The 20735-nt window shown below is 34.2% G+C and overlaps 1 protein-coding gene across 9 annotated transcripts in view; it reads right to left on the bottom strand.

Moving 5' to 3' along the window:
- The window catches only part of LOC143245244 (band 7 protein AGAP004871-like), a 555064-nt gene that overhangs the window by 345686 nt on the left and 188643 nt on the right, over positions 1-20735 (bottom strand). The window contains exon 1 of one of the 9 annotated variants that reach the window (XM_076491382.1): positions 20108-20367. The exons of 6 other annotated variants lie outside the window; for them this stretch is intronic. Coding sequence is in view for 2 of the 3 variants with exons in the window: in XM_076491380.1 (XP_076347495.1) it covers positions 20108-20264 (157 nt within the window). In the remaining variant the exon portion in view is untranslated. Of the gene's footprint in view, positions 1-20107; positions 20368-20735 lie in introns of those variants that run through there. 2 more of the 9 variants (XM_076491380.1, XM_076491381.1) reach the window with 2 other exon arrangements.

The raw sequence follows: 20735 nt of genomic DNA, 5'->3' as shown, positions 1-20735 counted from the left end.
TTAACATGGTATTAACGGTGAGATATATTTTTATTGTGTTTAAGTTAATTATTAATTTGGTATTAACGGTGAGATATATTTTTATTGTGTTTAAGTTAATTATTAACATGGTATGAAGGGTTTTCTGAACAGAATCTACTCACTTCCAACGTTATATCTGTATTGTCAAAAGTTTTATTAACTAATTTATCCCTTATATTAGTGTTTCCTTTCTTATAACGTGTTTTTAAAACTGTAACAAATAAACGTTACGCCATCTTCCTTCTGTCTGTCGACGAGACAACCTTTTTTTGAATCAGTTGCATGTTGCTGGAAACACTGCCTGTGGCTATATCTAACTTTGGCACTTGATCCTTGAAGATTTGCCCGCTGAACTGGGTGTTTTCGCCAAACGCTAGATGGAGGGTCTTCTGTAATGTTTTATAACCTTTTAAAGTTAACGAGGATATTTTACTTCACTGAAACGTATCTTATAAAACAAAGGTATTATGTTGCTGGAGGAATGAATGTTATTTTATTATTCAATAAAACAACTTAGAAATAAAGTATACACAGAACACAAACACGTAGTTTTTCAGCATATTTAGAATTTGCTGTATATGTGTAAACTGAAAGTTTCAACCCAAAGACTTTGGTAGCTGTACGCATGCGCACGAGTCACCCAAGGTACTTCTCATGAGTCTATTTATCTTAAATTTTCACGCAAAGCTACACGAGGGCTATCTGCTTTAGCCGTCCCTAATTTAGCAGTGTAAGACTAGAGGGAAGGCAGCTAGCCATCACCACCCACCGCCAACTCTTGGGCTACTCTTTCACCAACGACTAAAAGGGCGAGTATGTTTGATGTGACGGGGATTCGAACGCGTGACTCTCAGATCACAAGTCAAGCGCCTTAACCACCTGGCCATGTTAACTGTTGCTTGAAAGGTAGCTAGTCATCACCATCCACCGCCAACTCTTGGGCTACTCTTTTACCAACGACTAAGAGGGCGAGCATGTTTGATGTGACAGGGATTCGAGCCCGCGAGCCTCAGATTACGAGTCGAACTCCCTAATAATATGGCCCTGCTGCTCCTTTCTCACGAGAATGGCAAATTTCTTCACATTTTATACTTAACCACGTGCCTAACAGCAAGAAGATGAAGGAAAACAATTTGTAAACAGATTCTTAGTTCAGACCTTCTGTGGCTCAGTGATAAGTCTGACGAGCTGTCACACTAAAACTTGTGTTTCTATAGCTTTAGGCTTAGCAACGAACAAACAATGAAACCGATCAACCCAGTTCTAGAGCCATGAATCCTGAATGCTTCGTACTTGATAACCCATGAAGTAAAAACAGAACAGGGCGCTGCAGATCAGTAGACTAAAGTATCTGCCTGATTAGTAGAGTTGGTAGTGGTGGTGGGGTTATGGTGTTGCTTGAACCAAATTTTCTCTTCTTGAAAATAGATTGAAACTCACGTGACGATTACGTTTGCCATTCGTACTTTTTAAAATCTCTATAATGTTTGAAGTAAAGACAGCGGTATTTTGCTCTTGTCTCATTGTACTGTTTACTAATACATTCCAGGACTGAAATGGTCTAAATTCTGTGCTTCATTTCAGCAGCTAATATTGTAGTATTTATGTTTGTAGTTTTCTCTCTGATGCAACAGTTAACTAGTAAAAATTACAGGCAATCCTGTACATGTTACATAGGATAAAGCAGCATTATGCAACATTAGTTTTGGAAACCGTGCGACTATACCTATCATCAGTTACAACTGCTTCGTAACACATCGATATCTATATATTTTTAGAGAATGCAGTTAACTACAAATAAACGAGTAAAGTCTGTGTGTTTGTATGTTTTCTTATATCAAAGCCACATCAGGCTATCTGCTGAGTCCACCGAGGGGAATCGAACCCCTGATTTTAGCGTTGTAAATCCGTAGACTTACCGCTGTGCCAGCAGCGGACACTCTTGCTGTTGAGTCACTAGGAGACAAACTTCTTGCAATAGAAAAATAAGAACTCTAAAGGAATTTTGTGGTTACGCCAAACCATAAGTGGTTCAGTGTCTGTCTGTCTGTCTGAAACGTTTAAAGTATTAACTTCAGTTTCGGTACAAATTTTCACATGATAAAAAAACTATGGAATTCACGATTTTACTCATATGAGACCTTTCCAAAGATTACTTCTTTGTTAGGCCTGACATGTCAAGATGTCATAAACTTGTTTATGTTTTATGTTTACCTCACTTGTTTCCTTAACACCAGAATGGAAATAAGAGGTTTAACTTAGAAAGTTTTTCTTGCTACATAGTAGTAATATTCTTGTTAGAGGATAGATTTAAAGCATTATAAGTTTCTGTGCGAGCTACAGAGACAGCCCAATATATAACTTTGAGCCCAACAACAAACAAACAATCAAATAAATAAATGAAACGTACAGATAGTTATTAATACTAATGGAAGGAGTGTATGCTATTAACAAGCCTCACCCCATCAGTGACACAGGGGCATGTCTGCTGACTTATACCGCTAAAAACCGGGTTTCGATACACGTGAAGGGCGAAGCACGATTATCCATTTGTATAGCTTTTTGTTTAGTAGCAAACAACCACCACAAACGTATTCACGTTACCACTAACTCTATGAGACGCATAGTTTCCAATACTTATCCTTTCTATTTTTCACAGGCGAACTATTATCACTATTATATGCTAATTACAAACTAATTACAACTACTTACAAACCCGTATGATACTGTCATTAGAATTAAAAACTTGTCAGTAAACAGCACGGTATAACCCGTATGATACTGTCATTAGTAGAAGAAACTTGTTAGTAAACAGCACGGTATAACCCGTATGATACTGTCATTAGTAGTAGAAACTTGTTAGTAAACAGCACGGTATAACCCGTATGATACTGTCATTAGTAGAAGAAACTTGTTAGTAAACAGCACGGTATAACCCGTATGATACTGTCATTAGTAGTAGAAACTTGTTAGTAAACAACACGGTATAACCTGTATGATATTATCATTAATAGTAGAAACTTGTTAGTAAACAGCACGGTATAACCCGTATGATATTATCATTAATAGTAGAAACTTGTTAGTAAACAGCACGGTATAACCTGTATGATATTATCATTAATAGTAGAAACTTGTTAGTAAACAACACGGTATAACCCGTATGATATTATCATTAATAGTAGAAACTTGTTAGCAAACAGCACGGTATAACCCGTATGATATTATCATTAGTAGTAGAAACTTGTTAGTAAACAACACGGTATAACCCGTATGATATTATCATTAATAGTAGAAACTTGTTAGTAAACAGCACGGTATAACCCGTATGATATTATCATTAATAGTAGAAACTTGTTAGTAAACAGCACGGTATAACCTGTATGATATTATCATTAATAGTAGAAACTTGTTAGTAAACAACACGGTGTAACCCGTATGATATTATCATTAATAGTAGAAACTTGTTAGTAAACAGCACGGTATAACCCGTATGATATTATCATTAATAGTAGAAACTTGTTAGTAAACAGCACGGTATAACCCGTATGATATTATCATTAATAGTAGAAACTTGTTAGTAAACAGCACGGTATAACCTGTATGATATTATCATTAATAGTAGAAACTTGTTAGTAAACAGCACGGTGTAACCCGTATGATATTATCATTAATAGTAGAAACTTGTTAGTAAACAGCACGGTGTAACCTGTATGATATTATCATTAATAGTAGAAACTTTTTAGTAAACAGCACGGTATAACCTGTATGATATTATCATTAATAGTAGAAACTTGTTAGTAAACAGCACGGTATAACCTGTATGATATTATCATTAATAGTAGAAACTTGTTAGTAAACAGCACTGTGTAACCTGTATGATATTATCATTAATAGTAGATATACTTTGTAAATAACAGAGTTAAACCACAAGGAAGGTTTCTGTAAACTGTTGAAGATGAATTTTTTCATCAATTGGTGAAGAAACGTACTAGAAATAATGTTATTTTATATTTATGTTTAACTTCTAATCAGGGAGTCAATGAACACCTAGGAGAAAGTGATCATTGCTGTGTTAGGTTTGATGTTTTGCTTCTTACAGAAATCATGACATTTTGATTCCGAATTTAAAAAAAAAATTTTTTTTAAGAAATGCAACAAGAGTTATGTATTGTGAGTTGATAGTTGAGTTATTCACTGATCAGATGTAGAACATTTTAAAGATAAAGGTTTAAATGTTCAAGGTAAACATGTTGTTCACAGAAAAAAATATTTAAAAAAATAAATGTTGACTTTCAAAGAGTTTAAGTTAAAATTACAGAGAAACATAATAAATTATAGAAATTTAAATTGACTGGTATCACAGAAATTATACGAGATGAAGAAAGTTGTCAAACAGGGGATTAGAACATCAAATATACGAGTGAAAATTAACAGTAAATATTTTAAAAACACACTAGAGATAAACAAAATGTTGTTATGGACCCTTGATGTTTGACAAATGAAGACATGATGATTATGAAATGGCTGGGTTAATAAATTGTGGATTTTTTTCAGTTTTCACTGAAGATGACTTAAGACTATTCCTCAACTTAATTTACAGATGAAAACATAATTTGAAGACAAGTGGATAAATTCTGAGTTTGTTAAAATAAAATTGGGAAGTTTGAAGAATGGTAAGGCTCCTGGTCATGTTATCATTTCTCCAAGGGTTAAGAAATAGGTTCAGGATTAGATATACGAACCATTGACCATAATATTTTGTAAGTCCTTGAATAATAAACAAGTATCAACAGATTGGAAGTTGGTTAATATCACTCCTACTTTCAAGGGATGTAATAAAAGTTGTCACAGTAATCATAGGCCTATTACTCTTACATCAATTATGGGAAGAGTTTTGAAAGTCTGATAACAAAGTCATTTAACAAAGTTTAGAATTTTATCGGATAGTCAATATGGTTTCATTGAGGAAAAATCTTGCCTTGCAAATCGTTTGACATTCTTAGAAAAGGTTACTGCTCATGCAGATGAAAGTAAGAGTGCAGATTTGGTGTATCTGGATTTTCAGAAAGCATTTGATACGGTGGCACATAAAAGGCTTGTTAATGAACTTATCTCTGTAGTTGTGGGGGATGAGTTAACTAATTGGTTAGGAGAGTGGCTGGATGGATGAAAACAGAGAGTTGTTATAATCTGTAGTTGTGGGGGATAAGTTAACTAATTGGTTAGGAGAGTGGCTGGATGGATGAAAACAGAGAGTTGTTATAAATAGATTACAGTCAAACTAGATTAATATCACAAGTAATGTACCTCAAGGCTCAATCTTAGGACCTCTGCTCTTTTTGATTTACATTAATGACTTAAATAAATTGATAATGACTTAAGTTTGCAGATGGCATTAAGGTCTTGGGTGTTGCCGGCTGTGAAGAGGATACTGCTGTTTTAGAAAAGGATTTAGGTAAGTTATGAGTTGGACAAATAAATCGCAGATGGATTTTAATTATACTAAATGAAAGCATGTGGGTTATCATAACTTCACTTACAAGTATAATTTGAATCGTAATAACTTTAACAGTGTCATGAAGAAAAAGGATATTGGTTGAGCTGTCCCTCAAGTCATCCAAGCAGTGTGCTATTGGTAATGGTAGAGCATTTTAGGTTGTATCTACAGAAGTATTAAACACAAGTCTAAATATGTTATAATTTCATTGTATAGGTCACTTGTTAGGTCACATTTGGAGTATTGTGTTCAGTCTTGGGCTCTTTATTTCCGGAAGGACAGAGGACGGTTGGAAAGGGTTCAGAGGAAGGTTACTATAATGGTACACAGGATGAAGGGTTTGTCATATGAGGAGATATTAAGATCCTTAATATTAGATTATCTTGAAAGAAAGAAGAGTTATAGGGGATCTGATTGAAGTGTTTAACAATGTAAAAGGAATTGATTATGTTGATAATCAACAGCCCCCCCAGTGGCTCAGAGATCTTACAACGCTAAAATCCGGGTTTCGATACCTGTGGTGGGCAGAGCACAGATAGCCCATTGTGTAGCTTTGTGCTTAATTCAAAACAACAACAACTACATTGATATTTTTCATAGTTAAGAGCGAATATTATAGGTGAAGTAGAAGCCATCTTGAGCTAAGGCCTAGTGTTTAGCTTATTAAACGGGTTGCTTTCAGATGTTGTGAAGACAGTAAATTGGAGCAAGTTTAAATGAAGTTTGATAAATATATGAATGATAAGGACTTGCTTTAATTTTTATATATATTAATTTAATAGTTATAGAGGATGGTACAGCTGAGATGGACCAACAGGTCCCTCGTTGTCCCTAAACACCATGTTATGTTATAATTATAATAATACGATTTAGTACGATTTTAAGTTGAACCAACTTTTAACATTAAGTTAACCTAATAAACAAACAAAATTAGCTTACTTAGAAACTTATGAAATAATTATGTATTGTTGCAATCAATCCACCACAAGTCTTCTCCAAGCAAGAAATTAATCACTCGCTCTTCATTTGTAATAAATGCAGTGCCTACGTTTTCAAACTTTTAGCACAGTGAATAAAACAATCACTAATTTTTTATCAGGTTATCATAAATAGCGTACACGAATTTTGTCAAGCAGTCAGTCCAGTACCTATTTCAATAAACAATAAATTAATTATGTATGTTACTTAGCACTAAGTCAACAATAATCTACAATAAATGTTGCGAATTTTAATTGTGCATCTTTAACGTTTAACTTGTAGTATGGCTAATTCTGGCTAAGATGACTGAATAGGCTTCACAACAATACTGTGTCTTGTTTGTTTGACGAATTGTCGTCATAAGCTACTCGAGAGTTACCTTTACTAGTCTATCCTAATTTAGATGTAATATATTACAGAGAAGCTAGCTAGTTAAAATCACCCACCGCCAACTTTTGGAATACTCTAATCTAATAGATTGGTTGATCCGTTGTAACGTCTCACATGTGAAAGCGCGAGCATGTTCGATGATTAGATTTGAATATGAGATCCACAGATTGCGAATCGAGTGCCCAAACCAGAGTACTGTAATACCAAGATAAGTTGTTGTGTGTTTATCCTATTTCAGTTACAAATGAGTGCGAACTCTATACTGTCTAGATGGTTAATAAACAGCTTTGCTGAACTGTGTTGATATAAATAGTACCAATTAAGCCACAAGATTAGCAACCAATTATTCTTTAAAATCCTTAAACATACAGTTTTCAAGTATTCCGTAAAATCCTTAAACATACAGTTTTCTAGTATTCCGTAAAATCCTTAAACATACATGTTTCAAGTATTCCGTAAAATCCTTAAACATACATGTTTCAAGTATTCCGTAAAATCCTTAAACATACATGTTTCAAGTATTCCGTAAAATCCTTAAACATACAGTTTTCAAGTATTCCGTGAAACCCTTAAATATACAGTTTTCAAGTATTCCGTGAAACCCTTAAACATACAGTTTTCAAGTATTCCGTAAAATCCTTAAACATACAGTTTTCAAGTATTCCGTAAAATCCTTAAACATACAGTTTTCAAGTATTCCGTAAAATCCTTAAACATACAGTTTTCAAGTATTCCGTAAAATCCTTAAACATACAGTTTTCAAGTATTCCGTGAAACCCTTAAACATACAGTTTTCAAGTATTCTGTAAAACCCTTAAACATACAGTTTTCAAGTATTCCGTAAAATCCTTAAACATACAGTTTTCAAGTATTCTGTAAAACCCTTAAACACACAGTTTTCAAGTATTCCGTAAAATCCTTAAACATACAGTTTTCAAGTATTCTGTAAAACCCTTAAACATACAGTTTTCAAGTATTCTGTAAAACCCTTAAACATACAGTTTTCAAGTATTCTGTAAAACCCTTAAACATACAGTTTTCAAGTATTCTGTAAAACCCTTAAACATACAGTTTTCAAGTATTCCGTAAAATCCTTAAACATACAGTTTTCAAGTATTCCGTAAAACCCTTAAACATACAGTTTTCAAGTATTCCGTAAAACCCTTAAACATACAGTTTTTTTGCTTTTCCTGCATTGCTACGGATGTCAATTACATCTGGATTCCTAACAAGTATAATCTTGATGGTCATGGAAGTTTCAAGAATTTGTAATTAAAGATGTATTACTGAAGACAGATTACCCCGATTTAGAAGCCAAAGTGGCAAAGTAACAAAATGAATAATACAATTTGTCCAAATAAATAACATTAGTAAATAATCACCACAAAACAGTTGTATGATAACAATGGTTCACATCGATTGCATTCTGAAAACATGAAGCCATCCGTTCCAATAAACAACATTGGTACACAATTCTAAAAACATGAAGCCAACCGTTCCAATAAACAACATTGGTAAACAATCACCACAGAGCTGTTGTAAGTATGGTAACAATAGTTCACATCCAACGTGTATCTCCAAGTGTAAATCTCAATTGAAGAACATTTTGTCCAATTTCCATTCGACATTATTCTTCGCTTACATCACTCACGTCTTTTTCAGCAGACATGTGGTTCGTAGCCTAAACACGTGCTTTCAGCATAGATCTGTGTAACGAAATAAAAACTTAGAGGCACGTATCGTGTATCTAATTTATATGAGTCTATATTGGTTTCTTTTATCGCTCTATTAAATAGCTAGGGTATGACAGAATACTTTAATACCAAAACACTGCAACACTAATACCTAAACAATGGAGTACTATAACACTTTAACATTGGAGTAATTTAACACCGAAACATTGGAGAACACTGACACTCAGAGTACTTTAACACTCAAACAGGCATCTCTTCAAAGTATTCCATAAATTCAACGTAAACACTTATAATTAGATTGTTTTCTGCATTCGATAAGTATTAATAAACCTGACCCCATACTGCAAATCTGACCCTATACTGCTAGTCTATTAATTAAATTAACTTAAATGTAAATTCTTACAAAAGCAGCTGTAACTATCAGTCACACAGTTAATAGTGTAGAACACACTATTAACTACAGCCATAGTTTCTGTAAGATACCGCTAATTCCAAGTATAATTTCTGTAAAACACACTATTAACTACAGCCATAGTTTCTGTAAGACACTGCTAACTCAAAGTATAGTTTCTGTAGAACACACTATTAACTACAGCCATAGTTTCTGTAAGACACTGCTAACTCCAAGTATAGTTTCTGTAGAACACACTATTAACTACAGCCATAGTTTTGTAAGACACTGCTAATTCCAAGTATGGTTTCTGTAGAACACACTATTAACTACAGCCATAGTTTCTGTAAGACACTGCTAACTCCAAGTATAGTTTCTGTAGAACACACTATTAATTACAACCACAGTTTCTGTGAGACACTGCTAATTCCAAGTATAGTTTCTGTAGACACACTATTAACTACAGCCATAGTTTCTGTAAGACACTGCTAACTCAAAATATAATTTCTGTAGAACACACTATTAACTACAGCCATAGTTTCTGTAAGACACTGCTAGCATCAAGTATAGTTTCTGTAGAACACACTACTAACTATAGCCATAGTTTCTGTAAGACACTGCTAATTCCAAGTATAGTTTCTGTAGAACACACTATATTATATTAACTACAGCCATAGTTTCTGTAAGACACTGCTAACTCAAAGTATAGTTTCTGTAGAACACACTATTAACTACAGCCATAATTTCTGTAAGACACTGCTAACTCCAAGTATAGTTTCTGTAGAACACACTATTAACTACAGCCATAGTTTCTGTAAGACAGTGCTAACTCCAAGAATAGTTTCTGTAGAACACACTATTAATTACAGCTACAGTTTCTGTAAGACACTGCTAATTCCAAGTATAGTTTCTGTATACACACTATTAACTACAGCCACAGTTGCTGTAAGACACTGTTAACTCAAAGTATAGTTTCTGAAGAACACACTATTAACTACAGCCATAGTTTCTGTAAGACACTACAAATTGCAAGTCTAGTTTCTTTAGAACACACTATATACTACAGCCATAGTTTCTGTAAGACACTGCTAACTCCAAGTATAGTTTCTTTAGAGCACACTATTAACTACAGCCATAGTTTTTGTAAGACACTACAAATTGCAAGTCTAGTTTCTTTAGAACACACTATATACTACAGCCATAGTTTCTGTAAGACACTGCTAACTCCAAGTATAGTTTCTGTAGAACACACTATTAACTACAGCCATAATTTCTGTAAGACACTGCTAACTCCAAGAATAGTTTCTGTAGAACACACTATTAATTACAGCTACAGTTTCTGTAAGACACTGCTAATTCCAAGTATAGTTTCTGTAGAACACACTATTAATTACAGCCATAGTTTCTGTAAGACACTGCTAACTCCAAGTATAGTTTCTTTAGAGCATATTATTATCTACAGCCATACTTTTTGTAAGACACTACAAGCTTCAAGTCTAATTTCTTTAGAACACACTATATACTACAGCCATAGTTTCTGTAAGACACTGCTAACTCCAAGTATAGTTTCTGTAGAACACACTATTAACTACAGCCATAGTTTCTGTAAGACACTGCTAACTTCAAGTATAGTTTCTGTAGAACACACTATTAACTTCAGCCATAGTTTTTATAAGACACTACAAACTTCAAGTCTAGTTTCTTTAGAACACACTATATACTACAGCCATAGTTTCTGTAAGACACTGCTTACTCCAAGTATAGTTTCTTTAGAGCACACTATTAACTACAGCCATAGTTTTTGTAAGACACTACAAACTCCAAGTCTAGTTTCTTTAGAGTACACTATTAACTACAGCCATAGTTTTTGTAAGACACTAGAAATTTCAAGTCTAGTTTCTTTAGAACACACTATATACTACAGCCATAGTTTCTGTAAGACACTGCTAACTCCAAGTATAGTTTCTGTAGAACACACTATTAACTACAGCCATAATTTCTGTAAGACACTGCTAACTCCAAGTATAGTTTCTGTAAAACACACTATTAACTACAGCCATAATTTCTGTAAGACACTGCTAACTTCAAGTATAGTTTCTGTAGAACACACTATTAACTACAGCCATAGTTTCTGTAAGACACTGCTAACTCCAAGTATAGAGTCTGTAGAACACACTATTAACTACAGCCATAATTTCTGTAAGACACTGCTAACTCCAAGTATAGTTTCTTTAGTACACAATATATACTACAGCCATAGTTTCTGTAAGACACTGCTAACTCCAAATCTAGTTTCTTTAGAGCACACTATTAACTACAGCCATAGTTTTTGTAAGACACTACAAACTTCAAGTCTAGTTTCTTTAGAACACACTATATACTACAGCCATAGTTTCTGTAAGACACTGCTAACTCCAAGTATAGTTTCTTTAGAGCACCCTAATAATTACAGCCATAGTTTTTGTAAGACACTACAAACTCCAAGTCTAGTTTCTTTAGAACACACTATATACTACAGCCATAGTTTCTTTAAGACTCTGCTCAATCCAAGTATAGTTTCTGCAGAACACACTATAAACTACAGCCATAGTTTCTGTAAGACACTGCTCACTCCAAGTATAGTTTCTTTAGAGCACCCTAATAATTACAGCCATAGTTTTTGTAAGACACTACAAACTCCAAGTCTAGTTTCTTTAGAACACACTATTAACTACAGCCATAGTTTCTGTAAGACACTGCTAACTCCAAGTACAGTTTCTGTAGAACACTCTATTAACTACAGCCATAGTTTCTGTAAGACACTGCTAACTCCAAGTATAGTTTCTGTAAAACACACTATAAACTACAGCCATAGTTTCTGTAAGACACTGCTAACTCCAAGTATAGTTTATGTAGTACACACTATTAATTACAGCCATAGTTCTTGTGAGACATACTACTAATTACAACGTATAAACTTATCAGTGGGACACATTAAGACCTTGGGCCCTGGGGCCGAGCCCCTCGAGCTGCTATCTCAATACGCCACTGGAGTTGTTTGTCATAACCTTTGTTTATAACCAATCACAATAGAGTTAGGTGTTCGGTACAAACTGTGTTAACAAACAATCAAAGTAGAGTTATATATTTCGTGCAACCGCTGACCATAATCAATTGCAATACATTAATTAATTGGATACAGCTGCTGTTCTGAAACAGTCATAGTTGTGGTGTGTGTTATGTAAAAAAAAAAACTCTTTTAGATACAAAATCATTTTGTATAATTCAACAAAGAAAGTAATACGTTTTTATCACAATATGAATGAAGTGTTTTTCTGGAATTATTATAAAGTTTACGTCGTTACGTCTGTTAAGTTGTTACGAACTATACATGAAAATATATAGTACAGTAGGAACCTGAAAATCACTGTAAAATATGATTTCTGTACAGTAGGAACCTGAAAATCACTGTAAAATATGATTTCTGTACAGTAGGAACCTGAAAATCACTGTAAAATATGATTTCTGTACAGTAGGAACCTGAAAATCACTGTAAAATATGATTTCTGTACAGTAGGAACCTGAAAATCACTGTAAAATATGATTTCTGTACAGTAGGAACCTGAAAATCACTGTAAAATATGATTTCTGTACAGTAGGAACCTGAAAATCACTGTAAAATATGATTTCTGTACAGTAGGAACCTGAAAATCACTGTAAAATATGATTTCTGTACAGTAGGAACCTGAAAATCACTGTAAAATATGATTTCTGTACAGTAGGAACCTGAAAATCACTGTAAAATATGATTTCTGTACAGTAGGAACCTGAAAATCACTGTAAAATATGATTTCTGTACAGTAGAAACCTGAAAATCACTGTAAAATATGATTTCTGTACAGTAGGAACCTGAAAATCACTGTAAAATATGATTTCTGTACAGTAGGAACCTGAAAATCACTGTAAAATATGATTTCTGTACAGTAGGAACCTGAAAATCACTGTAAAATATGATTTCTGTACAGTAGGAACCTGAAAATCACTGTAAAATATGATTTATGTATAGTAGGTAACCTTATAATCACTGTAAAATATGATTTATGTATAGTAGGTACTTTATACTCACTGTAAAATATGGTTTGTACAAAGTAGGTACATGAGAATTACTGTAAAATACAGTTTCTGTATAATAGGTATCTAAACATTCATTGGTACGTTTTGAAAACCAAGTTTGGATTTCACTACGTAAATCGGGTGTTGTGTTTTTCCTGTTGTGTTAAGTTACTGTATAAGATATGTTGTTGTTTTGTTCCTGTTTTTGTGCTCTATGAAATCATTAACGGTTTGCGTGTTTGATGTAAATCTCTTGGTGAAATCTCTAAGAGTTACACTAGATCGAACCATGCCTTCATAACATAACCAGTGAAGCCTAATGACATAGAGATCAATAGTCGAACACAGACCGAAAACATCAGTTTGTCATCAGCGAAAGAAAAACAAGTCTTTGAAGTAGACCTTCACCAATATACTGATAACTTGTCAACATTGACGAAACCTAACCAGCAGTGCAACCTGTGTGAACATGTTAACATAAAAACGCGAACGTTTCAAAATTGTGCGAAAATAATTTTGTGAGATCAAAAACTGATGTTTTTGCTGAGAGTGAATAAGAATCAATAGTGATGATAAATCAGGTTTTTTTTTTGCAGTTTATTGTTGTTGTTTTTATTACGCCTCGCGCTATTGTATAAGATAAAATTTTCTAGTCAGTACTGGTAAGTAAGGGAAAGTATCCATTAAGTGAAAATGTTTCAAGCAGGAACGTCCAACTGATACACTTTTATTTATACTGGATAAAATCTGGTAGCACTAGTTACACATCTTCATGGAAACTGGATAACGTCTGGTAGCACTAGTCATACATCTTCATGGAAACTGGATAACATCTGGTAGCACTAGTCATACATCTTCATGGAAACTGGATAACGTCTGGTAGCACTAGTCATACATCTTCATGGAAACTGGATAACATCTGGTAGCACTAGTCATACATCTTCATGGAAACTGGATAACATCTGGTAGCACTAGTCATACATCTTCATGGAAACTGGATAACATCTGGTAGCACTAGTCATACATCTTCATGGAAACTGGATAACATCTGGTAGCACTAGTCACACATCTTAACGTCATGGGAAACTGGATAACATCTGGTAGCACTAGTCATACATCTTCATGGAAACTGGATAACATCTGGTAGCACTAGTCATACATCTTCATGGAAACTGGATAACATCTGGTAGCACTAGTCATACATCTTCATGGAAACTGGATAACATCTGGTAGCACTAGTCATACATCTTTCATGGAAACTGGATAACATCTGGTAGCACTAGTCATACATCTTCATGGAAACTGGATAACATCTGGTAGCACTAGTCATACATCTTCATGGAAACTGGATAACATCTGGTAGCACTAGTCATACATCTTCATGGAAACTGGATAACATCTGGTAGCACTAGTCATACATCTTCATGGAAACTGGATAACATCTGGTAGCACTAGTCATACATCTTCATGGAAACTGGATAACATCTGGTAGCACTAGTCATACATCTTCATGGAAACTGGATAACATCTGGTAGCACTAGTCATACATCTTCATGGAAACTGGATAACGTCTGGTAGCACTAGTCACACATCTTCATGGAAACTGGATAACATCTGGTAGCACTAGTCACACATCTTCATGGAAACTGGATAACATCTGGTAGCACTAGTCATACATCTTCATGGAAACTGGATAACATCTGGTAGCACTAGTCACACATCTTCATGGAAACTGGATAACATCTGGTAGCACTAGTCATACATCTTCATGGAAACTGGATAACATCTGGTAGCACTAGTCACACATCTTCATGGAAACTGGATAACATCTGGTAGCACTAGTCATACATCTTCATGGAAACTGGATAACATCTGGTAGCACTAGTCATACATCTTCATGGAAACTGGATAACATCTGGTAGCACTAGTCATACATCTTCATGGAAACTGGATAACATCTGGTAGCACTAGTCATACATCTTCATGGAAACTGGATAACATCTGGTAGCACTAGTTACACATCTTCATGGAAACTGGATAACATCTGGTAGCACTAGTTACACATCTTCATGGAAACTGGATAACATCTGGTAGCACTAGTTACACATCTTCATGGAAACTGGATAACATCTGGTAGCATAGTCACACATCTTCATGGAAACTGGATAACATCTGGTAGCACTAGTCACACATCTTCATGGAAACTGGATAACATCTGGTAGCACTAGTCACACATCTTCATGGAAACTGGATAACATCTGGTAGCACTAGTCATACATCTTCATGGAAACTGGATAACATCTGGTAGCACTAGTCACACATCTTCATGGAAACTGGATAACATCTGGTAGCACTAGTCATACATCTTCATGGAAACTGGATAACATCTGGTAGCACTAGTCATACATCTTCATGGAAACTGGATAACATCTGGTAGCACTAGTCATACATCTTCATGGAAACTGGATAACATCTGGTAGCACTAGTCATACATCTTCATGGAAACTGGATAACATCTGGTAGCACTAGTCATACATCTTCATGGAAACTGGATAACATCTGGTAGCACTAGTCATACATCTTCATGGAAACTGGATAACATCTGGTAGCACTAGTCATACATCTTCATGGAAACTGGATAACATCTGGTAGCACTAGTCATACATCTTCATGGAAACTGGATAACATCTGGTAGCACTAGTCATACATCTTCATGGAAACTGGATAACATCTGGTAGCACTAGTTATACATCTTTCATGGAAACAGCCCCAAATATTGGTTGGCAGTTTTGGTTGCAGTATTTTGTACAACTACTGTAGAATGTAAGATTAGCATTGTTGTTTAATTCTGGTACAACTTGTAAATACAAGACAGACGACTACACCAGTTTGTTTTACATTTAACTATGGCTCTCACAGATCTTAGCCTCGCTACATTTGGTCTGAGTTGGGTGGTAAAGAAGGGTATTTCTTTTAGAACTAGAATGTGGTTTATATTATGACATCATATAAGTATATATTAATGGGATTAAAAGTTCATGAGTCTTCTAGAAGAAACACTAATCACGTGGTTGGTTACAAAGGAAAAAATCCCACTCACAATAAGCAACTGAATTATTGCTTACAGTGTAAACTTTAGAGACGCCCGTTTCTTCTTTGTTACGAACTTACTTAAAGGTCATTAATTGCTTACTTTAGTAATTATCGTAAAGACGATAAGGTTTACACAACACTCCCACCAAGTGTTTGCTTATGCCTCATCGTGATGCACACTAAATAATTTACTAAAAAATGCACGTATAGCCCAGAGGCGTAGCTAGGGTTTTCAGCGCCCGGGGACAAAGTCAGTTTTCGCGACCACTCGTTACACAATTTTCTTAATTATGTAACATCAATTTGGCGCCCCCCCCACCACCGATGTTGCGCCCGGGGACATATGTCCCCCCCCAGCTACGTCACTGGTATAGTTATATTGGCAGCGAAAATATTTGTGTACAACACATGGTGTTTCTCCAGAAACTGAACCTCAACACATCTCTCTCGGAGACGACAAACATCACAGCAACACATCATGATGTTCACTTTTTATCATGAAACTCCGGCATGGTTTCCATTTCTTACCATGGAGATAATTATTATAATGACATAGTCGATTTCATTCAAATGCTAAGTTTAGTAGTTTTATCCAATGCAGTTCTTGTGAGACCACAGAGGTGGTGTTCAAGATGACCTCAGAAATCTTATACTGACACGTTTCTTTATTATTAAACGCAGAATTACATAACGGGGTATCTGTGTTCTTCACACAGCAGGAATCAAAACCCGGTTTTTACACTATAAACCATTATGCTTACCGCTGAGTCACGGAGGGTATTGGACGTTTATCAACACATGAAGAATCGATTTATTTACAAATATATTTATATCGTGGTCTTGTTAAACTTACAAACTCAATATTTACTACTAATAAAAAAGATGATACTTCCTTTTTAATAATAAAAAGACGACACTTCCTTTTTAATAATAAAAAGACGACACTTCCTTTTTAATAATAAAAAGATGATACTTCCTTTTTAATAATAAAAAGACGACACTTCCTTTTTAATAATAAAAAGACGACACTTCCTTTTAATAATAAAAGATGATCTTCCTTTTAATAATAAAAAGACGACACTTCCTTTTTAATAACAAAAAGATGATACTTCCTTTTTAATAATAAAAAGACGACACTTCCTTTTTAATAATAAAAAGATGACACTTACTTTTAATAATAAAAGACGACACTTCCTTTAATAATAAAAGATGATACTTCCTTTTAATAATAAAAAGATGATACTTCCTTTTTAATAATAAAAAGACGACACTTCCTTTTTAATAATAAAAAGATGACACTTCCTTTTTAATAATAAAAAGATGATACTTCCTTTTTAATAATAAAAAGACGACACTTCCTTTTTAATAACAAAAAGATGATACTTCCTTTTTAATAATAAAAAGACGACACTTCCTTTTTAATAATAAAAAGATGATACTTCCTTTTTAATAATAAAAAGACGACACTTCCTTTTTAATAACAAAAAGATGATACTTCCTTTTTAATAATAAAAAGACGATACTTCCTTTTAATAATAAAAGATGACACTTTTTTAATAATAAAAGACACTTCCTTTTAATAATAAAAGATGACACTTCCTTTTAATAATAAAGATGATACTTCCTTTTAATAATAAAAGACGACACTTCCTTTTAATAACAAAAGATGAATAATAAAAGATGATACTTCCTTTTAATAATAAAAAGACGACACTTCCTTTTTAATAACAAAAAGATGATACTTCCTTTTTAATAATAAAAAGACGACACTTCCTTTTTAATAATAAAAAGATGACACTTACTTTTTAATAATAAAAAGACACTTCCTTTTTAATAACAAAAAGATGATACTTCCTTTTTAATAATAAAAAGATGATACTTCCTTTTTAATAATAAAAAGACGACACTTCCTTTCTAATAATAAAAAGATGATACTTCCTTTTTAATAATAAAAAGACGACACTTCCTTTTTAATAATAAAAAGATACTTCCTTTTTAATAACAAAAAGGTGACACTTCCTTTTTAACGAAGTTACTTTTGATAATTTGTTGCTATTACAGAATAGATGCAGTCGAATTTATTTCGTTTAACTCACGTAATTGAATGAAAATCAAGTATTGTTATTTTGTGTTTATACGATATACTAATGATAGCTGATTTCTTCAGTGAATGAAACACAAGGCTTAGTAAATCTACAGTATTGACTATTTATCGCTGACTGTATTTCCAAGATAAAACTTTATGATACTAAATGTTCCAGTAAAGGTTATAGAATTATTTCAATTATTTTTAAAATTTTCTTTTTATTTGAATTTTGGATCCGGCATGGCCAGGTGGTTAAGGCATTCGAATCGCAATCTGAGGGTCGCGGGTTCGAATCCACGTCGCACCAAATATGCTCGCCCTTTCAGCCGTGGGGGCGTTATAAAGTAAAGGTCAATTCCACTATTCGTTGGTAAAAGAGTTGTCCAAGAGTTGACTGTGGGTGGTGATGACTAGCTGCCCTCCCTCTAGTCTTACACTACTAAATTAGGGACGGCTAGCGCAGATATCCTTCGTGTAGCTTTGTGCAAATTTCAAAAATAAATAAACAAAAACAATTATTTGGATTTTTCGTGTAAATCTCGCGTCTTTTCTTAGCAATCTTCACCGCAAAAACTATGTTTACACTTTCCTTTGAAAGGCAGGCTAACTTTTGGTACGATCAAATTGAATTACATTACGCAATTCACAGCTGAGACCACAGTGTTTAGCTATAACCGTTCCAAAATTCGAACTATTGATCAAAGGATGACCAACCAATTAGCAGCATTCGCCATTTACTTTTCACTTCAGTGGGATTTTACGCTTACTCTTATAACGCACTAGCAGCTGAAAGAGTGAAATGTGTTTATGGGCATGTTTGTTTTTGAATATCGCGCAAAGCTACTTTGCGCGAAATTTAAAAACATACAAACAAATTACAAGCTATGCACGTGATGCACTTTGAAACATAGTTGCAAAGCACAGAAACTACAATACGTTGTTAAACCGTATGATAAAACAATGCCAAGAAAGTAGTGTGATGGTCATTAAAATAATCCACAAATAATAAGTAGAATAAGTGACAGTGAAGATAAAAAATATGATACTTACGGGCTAGACAGACTTCTAAATTGGAAATATGTTTTTTAAGTACTATATATAAAGACGATAAGGGGTATCGATAAGGTTCGGGTTTCTTTTCTTTGTTTAAAACAATCTAAAGTGTTAAAATAGTTTTAATCGACGTCCCTAAAACGGCCGCCATATTTGCTGTGGTTTTGTAACAGTATATATATATACAAGCCCCAATTCAAAGATGGCTGTAATTTGGAGGTAAGAAAAAAATTCTTAAAAACATGTATTAAATCTAAAAACCCACGTGGAAATAGCCTAGACGTTCAATACTGTCAAACATATTTATTTTATATTAGCATCATTTCAAGGCTGAGAATGCGTTTATTACGTTTATCTTATGAAACAAGACAGCATTCATTAATGTCCTTTACGGGTATTTACAATATCTGCTTGATGACGAATGCTGATATATGTATATATATTTTTCATATGTTTGGAAACCTTCTGTTTGCGTTTCCGAGTCTGAACCTCTATGGATGATTTCAGTTAATAGCGCAGTTTTCATTTCGAACAATCTGTGAATATTTTAATATATAACAGTTGTGTTATATAACCTACACGAATGACCTGAATAAATTAACTTTCCCACTCAATCTTTGATTATTTAGTGCTACAGTGGAACCTAAGCTGTTTAAATCTTAGAGTTATTCTCGTCAATACTCGTAAGCTTACGTAAACAACGACTTCGTCAATACTCGTAAGCTTATGTAAACAACGACTTATACGTTGTCTTCAAAATTCGATAGTTTTATATAAATAAAATCAGTAAAGCAGAACCAAGTGGTTTCTACCTTTTCCTGCGTTGAATAACCACTGCTGAGGAGCTATCTGTAACCCTTGACCCTGAGTGTAAAAGTAGTGTGGATCTAATGGAGGTACACTGGTGACTCCTGACGGAGTGGCAGCACCCTGGTCACTAGTCATTTGAGACGTGGGAAACTTGTCCATACGCTAACTGACTAGAAGGATTCTTTCCTAGCGCGACTGAAACGCTGGTGGAACGAAAGTTGTTCCAACTGCCAGAACTCAGACACTGGTATATATATATATATAAATATACACACACACACATATATTTTTAACAACAAACACTTTGTACTTGTTTGTATGTTTGTTTCTGGAACTGACCCGGTTGTTGCAACGTGCGAGACATACATATGTACTCAAATACACACACGCGCTTTCGCACATGCATGCCCACGCGCAATGCGTGAAGGGGGTCTTGTTGGGTAAAGGTTCCAACATTGTTCTATCTCTTAAAATACGAAAAAAGATACAAAGGACGGAACAAAAAGACAGTGTAAGTGTTAACCTAAGTATGGCGACTGTTGATACACTTATTCTTATAAGAAGTGTTAGCCTAAGTATGAAGACTGTAGATACACTTGTTTTTATAAAAAGTGTTAACCTAAGTACAGC

This window comes from Tachypleus tridentatus, chromosome 2 (genome assembly GCF_004210375.1).
Source record: "Tachypleus tridentatus isolate NWPU-2018 chromosome 2, ASM421037v1, whole genome shotgun sequence".
NCBI classification, from domain to species: Eukaryota; Metazoa; Arthropoda; class Merostomata; order Xiphosura; family Limulidae; genus Tachypleus; species Tachypleus tridentatus.
Note: the sequence above shows the minus strand (reverse complement) of the source record. Positions and strands in the feature narration are given on the sequence as shown.